General features: G+C 30.0%; 1 protein-coding gene across 3 annotated transcripts in view; it reads right to left on the reverse strand.

Annotated features, from left to right (window-relative positions):
* LOC106470411 (CD109 antigen-like) overlaps window positions 1–12,274 on the reverse strand; it is a 77,369-nt gene that overhangs the window by 39,930 nt on the left and 25,165 nt on the right. For all 3 annotated transcript variants that reach the window (XM_013930967.2, XM_022399001.1, XM_022399000.1), the window contains exons 2-11: window positions 11,758–11,842; window positions 10,548–10,768; window positions 10,115–10,140; window positions 9,533–9,683; window positions 8,693–8,766; window positions 7,536–7,587; window positions 6,875–6,948; window positions 2,873–2,912; window positions 2,114–2,198; window positions 489–600 (exon numbers count right to left, since the gene is read on the reverse strand). In XM_013930967.2, coding sequence (XP_013786421.1) covers window positions 489–600; window positions 2,114–2,198; window positions 2,873–2,912; window positions 6,875–6,948; window positions 7,536–7,587; window positions 8,693–8,766; window positions 9,533–9,683; window positions 10,115–10,140; window positions 10,548–10,768; window positions 11,758–11,816 — 894 coding nt within the window. In that variant the 5' untranslated portion in view covers window positions 11,817–11,842. The remainder of the gene's footprint in view (window positions 1–488; window positions 601–2,113; window positions 2,199–2,872; window positions 2,913–6,874; window positions 6,949–7,535; window positions 7,588–8,692; window positions 8,767–9,532; window positions 9,684–10,114; window positions 10,141–10,547; window positions 10,769–11,757; window positions 11,843–12,274) is intronic.

Below are 12,274 nucleotides of genomic sequence, written 5' to 3' on the forward strand. Positions count from 1 at the left end.
CACCTTAAAATGAATTAAAGCCATTTTCTACTACCTGGAAAAACTGACCCCCATCTTTTCTTAATTTAGACTAGTTATGGTCTTGGAAAGAATTAACAACTATACAAGAAAAAAAAAAGTCAATGTTTTCATCCAATTAACTGTTATTGGGACCTCTGTTGAAGGTCATTAGAAAAAACCTATACATTTTTTTTCTCTTTAAGTCTTCTTAACAATTTTCGTATTTTACCACATTATAGCTGTATTCCTTATTTTTTATTACACTGTCAAGTGGTATTTAGGTTTTTCAAGTTATTTATCACGTTAAGACAACTCTGGTTTATGTCCATGTAGCTAAATATTAAGCTTTAAAAGGTTAAAAAATTATTATATATAAATACATTATATTGGTTTTTAATTTATATGCAATCAGCAGAAATTAAAGTCAGAATATGATGAGCTCATACAGTTTCAAATATAAAAAGTAGAAGTTGTGGTTCAGATCTCACCTCGACTTTTCTCTGAATAGATTCGTAAGGCCTAACAGACAAACTGTTGTATCTGGTGCGTGGAGCAACTGTAAGAGTAAGGTCTCCTTTCACAGGTTTACCATACGTATATCTGATGGAGAATCATATTTTTAATTCACCAATGACTAAGGTTTCATGTAGGGGCTCTAATAAACTATACATTAGATACAATTACAAATTTGTACGATACCAACGAACTTTTCTCACACTCACTACAAGTGTTCTCTAAAGAATGTAATACATCATTAATAATTAACACTGACCAGCATAATTTTAAGTTGAAACTTGCACTAATAATTTCTGTAATAGCACAAAAAGCTTGTCATTATTTAGTTATATAAACCAAAAAAGCAAATTAATATTCATATCATGGTAGCTCTGATTTAAGTCAAAATGGAGGAAAAAACTAATTGTTTCTTTTCTGAGGATCAAAAGTTTTTCTTTTGGATAATTAATACAGGGTGATGTAAAAATTGCACATTACCATAATTTTCAACACTGACTTTACAACTATTCAAAATGCATACCAATTATATCAGAACAAAATGTCACAACAGGATAATTTAGATTCTTGCAAAGTTAATGACATCCTAACCAATTACAGTAACAAAAGAAAAAAAGTGAAACAGAAATCAGTTTTACCACAATCTTAGTAAGAACAATATTTATCAGCAGTACATTACTTTTGCATCACCCTGTAAATTTTTTTCATTATATAACTATCACAATATCTTCTCAGGAATCTCAAAGTCAAATACTAACTTGTTACTTTGGTATTATGAAAAGGCTAATTCAAGACTTTATGACTTACTATTTGGTATTCTTCTTTCTACAGCAAGATATGGAACCTAATTTTACCAAAATATGGCCAGTATTTTTTATTATATTATATATAAACGACTGAATGTAGTTCTTTGGCTACAGCTTTAGTCTATTAGCCTAAAGTACGTATGTCCAAACAAGATCCAGGAAACATTTTTTGTATCAAAGTTTATGAGCTTAATCCTAATTGACTTTGTAAAGAATAAGGTTTGTGAATTCACTCCACAGAAACAAAATACCTATCAAACTACATCAACTCAATCATTACCTATGCAAAACTGGTTTATTCCCATTTAGTCTACTCTAATGTAAACATATACCAAAATAAACGTTTTATATTTTTTCTGTAAACTTGATATGCCACTTTATTGTAAAATGAACAAAACTTTAAAGCAGTATCATAGTTTCTTCAGAACAAGCTAGGTTTTTGTGATATATATATATATATATATGTAGTATATATGTGCATGTACATAAGAAACATTGATGTGTAAATGTTTTAAAAGTTTATTTCATTGCATTGTAAACAGAAGGAATACAAAAATGCTTTGTTAATAAAACTTTGCCAAAGTGATATTTGTATCTAAACCTTATTCTATATTTGACAGCCTGATGATTGTATATTTTTTAGGGCCATTCTCATTTTGTCTACTCCAATTTAGTCTATTGCCAATGGGAGTAGATGAACAGGGATGTTACCACAAAACTATAACTGCAATGACTAATTCAATATCCAAGATAAACACTATTTCAACTTTTAGAAGTTTATAAGAGAGACTTACATGGCTCTAATAGTGGCAACAATAGAAGACTTGTTGTAAGTGGCATATGGAGGAAGATCAACCTTCACTTCAAAAGTAGGAAGAACTGCGAGACAACAACTCTTATGAAAATATAAACTTCCAGGTGAAAAAAAACTTAACAGTCACACAAGTTATCTCTAAATGCAAATATAAAACAAGCATTAGGAACAAGTATAAAAGGTTCCTCATCCCAACCATTCACAAACTGACACTAATACTTGCAGTTTTTGTTATAAACTGTTATGTTAAACTGTGTAGTTATGGTTTAGAAATAAACAGAAGCCAAAGATGAGTTTGTTTCTGTTATTATTAGGCAGCCTATGATGCAATGCTACTTACATACCTGTCCTCTGTTTATAGATACAAGTATCGAGTAATGTGTACATGGATTTAGGAATGCTGATAAACACATACAAATAGTAGCTTCCTTCCACATACAACTTTTCTATACTATGTATCAATAAAAGACAAAATACCATTTAATACATTTAAAATTTTTGATCATTTAATAGTGTTTACAACACAGAAGCATTTTATTATTGAAAATCTTAAAGACAATTTGACTGAAATTTGCTATTATTCAATTTAACACTTTTCTTAATTTCACTTTCTATTTAAACTATTACATAAAAATTTTGGTAGCAATATATTTATGGCATATGTTCTAGTTTTCTGTTAAAAAAAGAAAGTCAAATACTTCATGCCAAGATTAACGAAAAAGTTTTATTCTATACTCACCATACTCAGCAACTGTAAAAGATTTGTTAAAGCTCTGGCCCTAGAATTAAAAAATATCAAGTAGATCAATAAACAGGATTATCTCAGTTTCCAAGCTACTGTTATAAAACAAGCAAACAGGTTCAGACTTGTCTACACTATAAGAGTAACATATTTAGGCTTAATAACCAAATAACCAATATAATCACTGTACACCTCTAGCATGGTAGGCATGTTACTAAAGAATGACTAGTGCAAGTAAAAACAAAATTAACAAAGAAACAAGAGAGATGTGTTTATATATGTTTGTGTGTTCTCACTACTATGATTATGTGGTATAGGAATATACCAGAAGTTTCTCTTTCCTGAAGAATCTATATTTATTCTGAATTTATTATTAGTTCTGAATATGCAACAGTTTCGGTATAATACACTTGGTTCAGAAAACTGTTGAAGTTTCTCACTTCCGTCATTGCCTTATGGCTTTGTTTATCTTTCTCATACCAGATGACACAGACTTGACTTGTCAAAATGCTGCAGTAACATTCTGCTAGTCAAATGAACAATGTCTGTGTGTAGTTCTTCAGGAATTTGCTCTGAGAGAATGAAGCCTGAATTCCTATACACTGATCCAATAGAGATTATTGTTGAATTGCTCACACAAGTATACACAGATTTTTTGTCCTTGTACTAATAAAAATTATGTTTGTAGCATCTCGTACTTTATTCAGACCATTTATTCTTAGATCTAAACTCAGCCAGTATACCTTCTGCAATGTCCCATAACACCATATGTTGTGAAATCCCCAGTTTAGTGGACTTATCCAATAAAGATCTTGAGTTAATTTTGTTCACCTGAATATATCAAACTTATTTTGCACTTCTACCTTTTTGTATTAATACAATATAATCTAAATTTATCAGATGTTTCTGAATATGTGCAATTTTCACATAACATGTGGTATTGTATATGCACCACATTGTATGATTACTACTCGATTATCTAAAGTTAGGATGGTTTGTTGATCGCAAGATTAATAGGACACTAACTTTCCAAACTATCATGTAGTTTCACTACAAGAGATATATTCATAGGATATTGGATGATAGCTGCTTGATTAACAGAATTAAGGCAGCTGGAGTTAGTAGATGAAATACCTAGTCCATCAACAGTTTGCACAGCTGAATGATGACTAGAAGTTAAAAAAACTCAGCTGAGAAAACCTTGCAACATTTGCTTTTTGAGATACCAAGTGATTTTTTTCCAAGGTGGAATGTTTCACAGGAATCACTCCCCTGATCTAGCAGATTGGCAAGAGCTCTACAGAGAATACAGCATGATCATGATCTTTTCTGGGATACATGAAGAGTGTGTAACTTCTTCACTTGCTGCAAGAGTTGTGTTTTTGCAGAGTGTATATTTGATATACAATGTAGTAACAGCATGAATATTTAATCCTGACTTATGAGAAGTTTAGCTCAAAAGTCTTTAGTGTAAATTCTGTTGGCGATTATTTTGCGATGCCTGAAGGGAAAATTGTTGAGTAAACTTATGTAAATATGACTTGTATTCTTACTTGTTAATTTAACTTTTGTTATTTTCTTCAGTCTATATATGTAGATATTTTAATGGAATATTCTAAATCTTCAGCTTTTCTACTTTCAAGATGAACCACAATACAAACCAAGTATAGGTTCAAGAAACTAAGACTCCATGTATATACCCACACTCACACACTGCATACGGTTTGTAAGGGTGTGTCCTGTATCTTTAATTTCAGCATATTGTATTATTCTTTATCGTTAAAGGATTCTTTTTGGTGCTTCTTTTTATCTTATTTCATGTGTAGCATTCAAAGATTTTGTTTGTTTGTTTTGAATTCTGTGTAAAACTACTCAAGGACTTTACACCAGGCATTTCAGGCTTTGGTATTGAAAGACATTTTAGTAATGTTGGGGTTATCCTAAATGATGATTATTAGTGTAAAAGAATATTTTTTGGTGATAATAATTTTTTTTTTTCATGCAAGTGTGTTAAAAGAATCATTTTGTTCTATGGTACTATGATTTTGTATTATGACTGACTTCAGTATGATGTTAAAGAATATTTTTGAAATAACTCTTTGTTGAATGGTGTTCACTATAGACTGTATTTATAGATAAATATTTATGAATTCATGTTTTGTATTGAAGTGATTACTATGTGGAACACAATTCAAAGGATTTCTTTCTTTCACATTGTGCAATTGCAATTTTTCACTGTTCTGCTTGAAATATATTCCTTTAAAATATGAATTCTCTGTTAAAAGGTGTTTACGAATTATATTTCATTGTTCAAGGGTTATGATGTCTGTGTTCCATATAAGTGTTTAAAGGAGTATGAGAAGGTCACAATACTCCTTGACCAGTGTGTGTGTGTGTTTAAAGCCAATAAAATGTAAACTAATCATTGGTTTGAGATCAAGTCTGAAGTAATGGAAGGAGAAAAGAGTGGTATATAAATATACTGTGCATTTCTACATTCTTGTATTAATATAGTATTTATTATAAATTTATCAGTTATTTTGAGTATGTACACAATGATTTTCTTGACCATGTGTTATGTTGATTTCATTCTAGCTGCCTTTCGTCCTTGTCATTATACTGAAGTCACACCTGTTCTGGGTGCAAAAAAATAGACAGCAGTGTCCTTCAATGGTAGGTCAGGTGGTATATTGAGGTTATAAAATTTAAACAGACTGGTAGCTGACCTTGACCTGATCAGTTTGAAAGGAAGCTAACTGATCCAGCATTAAAGAGATGGATGATCATAAGTAAAAAAATTGCATTTGTGTTTTTGAATATATAGAAATTATTTACTTGCATTTTACATTGTCTCCTGACTATTATATTCTTACAAACTCAGTTATTCAGAAATCCAGTACTATTTTATAATAAGCATCTTGTTGTACATTCTGTTATTAACAAACCTATCCCATTGCTCTTAGATTAACTCAGTTTCATCTGAATATATCATAATTAGAAGTAGCATAAAAGTATGTGAGCACCTTTCTTAAATCTTATCTCACTATAATGGATGTAGCATGTATATATGTATGTGACTCAAATAATAAATATAATCTGGCGCCATCTATTGATTGGCATCACAAACAAAATTCCATAAAATTTTAACACATTGGGTATTCAAGATTTAGTCAATTAGACAAATAATTGTGGTATGTACAACAACCATTTCTTTATAATAGAACACAATTTTAAATAAAAGTACTCTCCTCACAACAAGAACACGACTTTCACTAGGACTGTACGTAAGGGTTATATTATATTTTTATTGATGATATTTTTAAATGTAGTACTGAGAAACTGGAGTTCTTAAAAAAAATCTAATACATTTTCAATAAATGGTACCACTTTTAATATATAAAAATATTACAGTTTATATCAATGCAATCAGTTGCATATGACTAAAGAGCACAATCCGAACACTTTTCCCATGCAATACTTTCCAGGAAAAAATTATTTTTTAGAAAATGTTCACTTTTTTAAAGTTTTTTTTCAATGAGATATGAATACTTTCATTAGTAATTACAAACACAAACAGACGCCCACAGAGTGGCATTTCTGCTAATTTAACTAAATAATACATACAAATCATAATAATAGTGTGCATATTTTGTGCAAACTTCGGGAAACAAGGAAATGAATATATAGTTAAATTCTACAATGTCGTTGACTTAGACAGTTGAATCAAACTTTTAATTTATTAAATAAAGGTTCTTAATCCTAAAAAAAAAATGAAAATTTCTATTGATGATTGGATAATGAATAAAATCTTTGTCTTTCTAGTTTCAAAACAACAATCCTAAGAGTTAACTATTATAAAACTTAAGGTACAAGGTGAGAACTATGAAATTTAATTTTTAGAATTATTGCAATGCTGAATTTCTGCTCAAAATAGCCAGTTAAGTGCAGAAAAGTCAACAAATTAATTGTTTAGAGAAGAAAAAGACAAGTACAACATACCAAGACATTCACAACAATATGCCAATCTCCCAGAACAGGTTGATCCGCTAATTGGAAGTCCAAAGACACAATACCTGAAAAAAAAAAGAAGCTTTAATCCAGATACAATATTTTTTAATAATGTAAACGTTAAGTAAAATTATGTTACACATGTGAATAATGAACTAATAATAGCAAATATATTTTGTTTTATCCCACAAAAATGGATAAAAAATTTATGAACCTCTAGATGTGCATAGAGCAGCAAGAAATTTTCATGAAGATTTGACTCAAAATGTTACCTTTAGTTAAAGATAGCCAGCAAACAAACAATTGGAAATTAATCTCTATTTTGTCTTTGCACTTTTTTAATGAACCCGTGAACAAGTGTTGTGATTAGCAATTGCTTTAATGCAAATATTTCTCATATTAAGTCTATCTTCTAATCCTAAAGTACCTTATTTCAAGAATATGTACTGAAAAAACAACTGTGCTTTAAATCAATAATGCAATAGCTCTTGGGTTACTGTGAAGCAGGAGTAACAAAAAATACTGTCTGTTTAATCCTCCATTAAGTAAAAAAGAAAACGTACATCAGAAGATAAAACATGCTCCATAAGTGGCATTATCTAAGTGGCTGTTAGAACGAGACAAAAACAAACATAAACATGTTTTGTCTTACCTTTTGATGTAAAGACTCTCTGCCATTGTTTGATTAGATTTCCTTTGCCATCCTATAATAAAATATCCATTAAAAATTGTGTTTCATCATTGAACCACAACTTAGAAGTACACATGCAATTAATATAAATAGTTACTTGTCAAAAATAATTTATAAATTCTATTCATTACGTTAGAGTAGGTGGTCACATTGGTGAAATTTAACAAAACAAGAACCTGAAACAAAAATTATGTTCAAAGACACCATTCTACAGGGTATAACAGATGAAGTTTTACACGTGTGCAAGAACTGATGGGTATCCAACTGACACGAATATTCCATGTGATGTTGTTTACTATACATGGTTTGACACATATGAAAGTCACAAGCTGTATCACAAACAGTCAATTTGAATTACCTAAAGACAGACAATCAGGCTATCTATCCCCCAAACACATGAGGCTACATCTAAAGACAGGCAAGCAGGCTATCCATCCCCCAAACACACGAGGCTACATCTAAAGACAGGCAAGCATGCTACCCATTCCACAAACACATGAGGCTACATCTAAAGGCAGGTAAATGAGCTACTTAATATGGAATATATTTATTACATTCTATAAAAAGAGTAGAACCTATGAAAGTACTATTTACTTTAGTCTCAAAATGGTTATAGAAATAAGTATTGTATAAGCATTCAGAAATCTGGTTTTTCCTTTCTATACTATTCTCAATTTCTAAACTCCCTCTATTGTATATGGACACTTTTTAATTCAGTGGCTTAAAAGTTCAGTGTACACATTTACAGGTGGTACATCCAATACCAAATAATAAATTAGGTTTATTTTATTATCATAAACAATTAAAATAAACTGATGTGATTTCTTATATATGCTAATGGCTAGCAAGTTTTTAAATGGGCCTTAAACATTGATGGTTTCTATTACCACTTATTGCTATGAATGATAGTATAGAAAAAAAGAAAAAAAAAGAAGGATGCTCAACAGTATACAATCTTATTACAGTAGTATTACCTTAAAGTCAGTTGGCAGTCATTAAGTTTGTGTTCTACATTTCCAGCAGCATGAATCATAAAGTGATGTAATTAGTACAAACATATACAGCACTACTATTGACGAAATCATGACTTGCTTCTTATACTGATGAAAGATGCTTACCGTGATATGAATATCTATAGCACCCGTCACACTAGGAATCAGGAAAGGATTGACAACTATCACTCTGTACTGGACTGTAAAAATATTTTTACACATTCATTATCCTGCTAAAAAAGCAGTATGATAATATATTTTTTTACTTATCTTTGTAATACTTTACAAAGAATATATTTTAAACTATTTACATAATTCGGTTTGCAAATGTTAGTCATACTTCATAATGTAAAAATGAAACAAATATTTCAAAAGATTCTGAAATTAATGAGATAGTGCCATCTCATATCCAAGAGCTAACAAATAACCACAAGAAAACAAATTAATAACAGGCAACGTAATTATTAGCTTTTTTGTCTTAGCACTACTTTTACACAGAACTACTTAAAAGAGTAACATTTATACATATTATGGTATAATCCTCCTTTAATGAACTGATAGTATAACATTATTTTTGGATATTAACATGTATTTTTTAATGTTGTAAACATACTGTATCTTAATTAACAAGTATCAGAAATTCAAAGCCATATTCCAAATATTAAATTCAAAAGCTTGCAGTGTGTACTACGAAACAAATCACAGCTAGTTATTTAGTGAACCAGCAGTGCTCAGTTCAACAGAAAAAATATAAACACAATGAACTCTGATAAATAAAATTGCAAATAAACTCATCAAAATATCAACAACAGTTTAAAACCAAAAGAGATTTACTTTGAACACATTTCAACCTAGCTGAAGCTCATAGGAGCTTTACATTTGGTTTTCACTTATGTATCAGGTTTACTACACAGTTTCAAATAATGACAAATATACATTATCAATATTGTAATGTTATTACCATACCTAGCTCATTGGGTTTGTAGATGGCTTTATCAGTTTGGATAAACACGGAATAGCTTTTATGTTCATATTCCAAAGCTGTTTCATTACGAAAAGTAAGCCCTCCTGTTCCAGATACTGTCAAGTTGTACTTTCCAGGTCCCCATTCCCCAATCTGTTGAAATTATCAGAATTAAAAAGGGAGCATGCTTATTTCTTTAATAAACAATATTTGGATACTAAAAAACAAATCCATTTGAAAAGTTTAAAATATATCAGATATTGGCATAAAAGGAATAAACTGTGGTTTGTATTCTAATTTTTAAACGTTTACATAAATGTGATAATTATGTAAAAAAATAACAGTTTACTTAAAAGCTTAAATGTGAATAAAATATTTAATTATTATGATAAGCCAATATCAATTAAACAAATGGTTGGTTTACTAGTAGAGTTAATTTCTTTTAATCTATGAATAAGTTGTTCAAAAACTTTTTGTTCTAAATTTAGACAAAACAGAATTCCCCCCTCCCCCATACAAGATACTAGTCTACAGTTAGTTAAAAAATAAACACAAAGGTTCCTCAAATTTATGTAAAACCTTACCTGAAAATTTAAAATCTGTGTTTCACCTATAAAATAAAAATATCATTAATAAGACACAAACAAAATATTTATGCACATTCAAAAGTTTCCAGTACACATTATTTAGATATCAAGCTTGTAATTCAATTTCTAAGCATTTAAATATTTCATTTAAATATTGAAATTCATCTATAAAAGCACATTTTCCATAATAATATGTATTTTGTTATAGGTAAACAGTTTAAAAGTAAACTTCCTTTAGTTTGCATTCAAGTTAATTTGAAAACTAAAGAAAATAAAAATTATTCTTGTATCATTTACTAAAAAATCATTTATATTAAACATTTAGGACAGAAAAAGTGCAGTTATTTGTTGTGCACAAGTTGACTTTTTTTTTTTAATGGAAAGTTTTGATAACATAATATACAGTAATAAATCTATGAGAAAATCGTACGTGAATTTAAAGTGACAACGCTGTTCACTGTATTGAAGTTTCCATTATCAGCTGGTCCAGCCACAGCTACTGTCACTTCCACTGGAGATTTGACATCATGAACTGATACACTGACATGATACTCAAGATTGGGTCTGAGCTTTGCTGGAGCAACAATAGTGTATGTTGCATTATTAGCTGGAGCTGGTGATGTTGATTCAACTACAGGGGCCTCAGTTGTTCTGTTTTCCAAGACAACTTTATATCAGCTTTAACAATTTACGTGCAGATAACATAAGCTTAACTATTTCATACATAGAAAAGGTTATACATTGCTCTCTTACTTACTTACTTTTAGAGATAAAGTGTGCACTTGCTAAGAACAATTTTTATGTATAACGTGCCCCCACAAAAATCTCGTATCTCTAAATGCACACTTACTTCTAGATTGATTTTTTTTCTCCTCTTGTTTTGTTAGACATTAAAAATTTACCCATTTATTTTTTTAAGTTATAAAATTAACCTATTACTTGGAAAACTGTTATTCCTGTACATAACTTGATTACCCTAACTTTTATGACTAAAGAGGCTATGAACTATGTATGACAGAAACAAAAGAGGATCAATATCACTTAAATATCAGTAGGATCTTATTCGTTTCTCTCCCATTAAACATCCCATTTCAGTTTTTTTGACAGTAAACATACAAAGACAAAGAAAAAACAACAACAAAGGTCATGTTATAATCAATAACTGTAGATATCCCTTATATAATCATATTTCATACAATTCTTATGGTTAGTATATAAATGAATTTGAAAATTTACCTTACAGAATATAAAACCAATATTTACCAAAATTTGCCTTTTTAATCTTGAAAAAAAAAATCTTTAGGATGAAACAATAGTTATTCACTGATAACTAATACATAAAAATAAATTTATCAGTGCATAAAAATAAGCTTGATTTACTTATGATTGTATATTTATTGTAAAGAAATCTCTGCTGCAGCTGGATGACAAGTTACAAAACTTTGCAAAAACTATAATTATACATGCCTGGTAGTGTAGAAGATGAAAATAAATTATTTGGCTAAAAAAAAAAGACATACACACATCTCTGACAAGAAAGGTCAACAACTTTACAACGAAATGCAAAATGACAAACAGGAACTAACTTTTTGTAAATTGTCATACCAGTTTCGCAGATAGTAGAGGTATTATGTACTTACTCTTGAGATGCAACAAAAGTGATGAGAAACAGGAAGCAAACCACCTGAACATCCCACATCTTTGTTTTCAGGAAGACAGGAACCTCTACATAACAAATAAAGGACTTGTTTACACACCCAACAATTTTTATTGTTGTCAACCTACCATATAGTCTAAAGAGGTTATACTTTCATTGTACAGGTTACTGGTTAGGCCACATTTGGAATATTGTGTTCAGTCTTGGGCTTCTTACCTTAAGAAAGACATTGAATTGTTGGAAAGGGTTCAGAGAGAGGTTAATAGAATGGTGCTTGGGATGGAGGGGTTGTTATACAATGAGAGGCTGAAATCTCTCAAATTGGTTTCTCTTGAAAAAAGAATAGTTTGGGGGGGGAGGATCTGATTGAGGTGTTTAAGATTGTAAATGGAACTGATAGTGTTGATGTATCATTCTTTTTAAATTAACATGAGATAGTAGACTAGGGGACAAATATAAATTTTGGCAAGGTAGGAGTCATCTTAAAGCTAAAACAGTTT

The sequence above is a fragment of the Limulus polyphemus genome, unplaced genomic scaffold (genome assembly GCF_000517525.1).
Source record: "Limulus polyphemus unplaced genomic scaffold, Limulus_polyphemus-2.1.2 Scaffold3986, whole genome shotgun sequence".
NCBI lineage: Eukaryota > Metazoa > Arthropoda > Merostomata > Xiphosura > Limulidae > Limulus > Limulus polyphemus.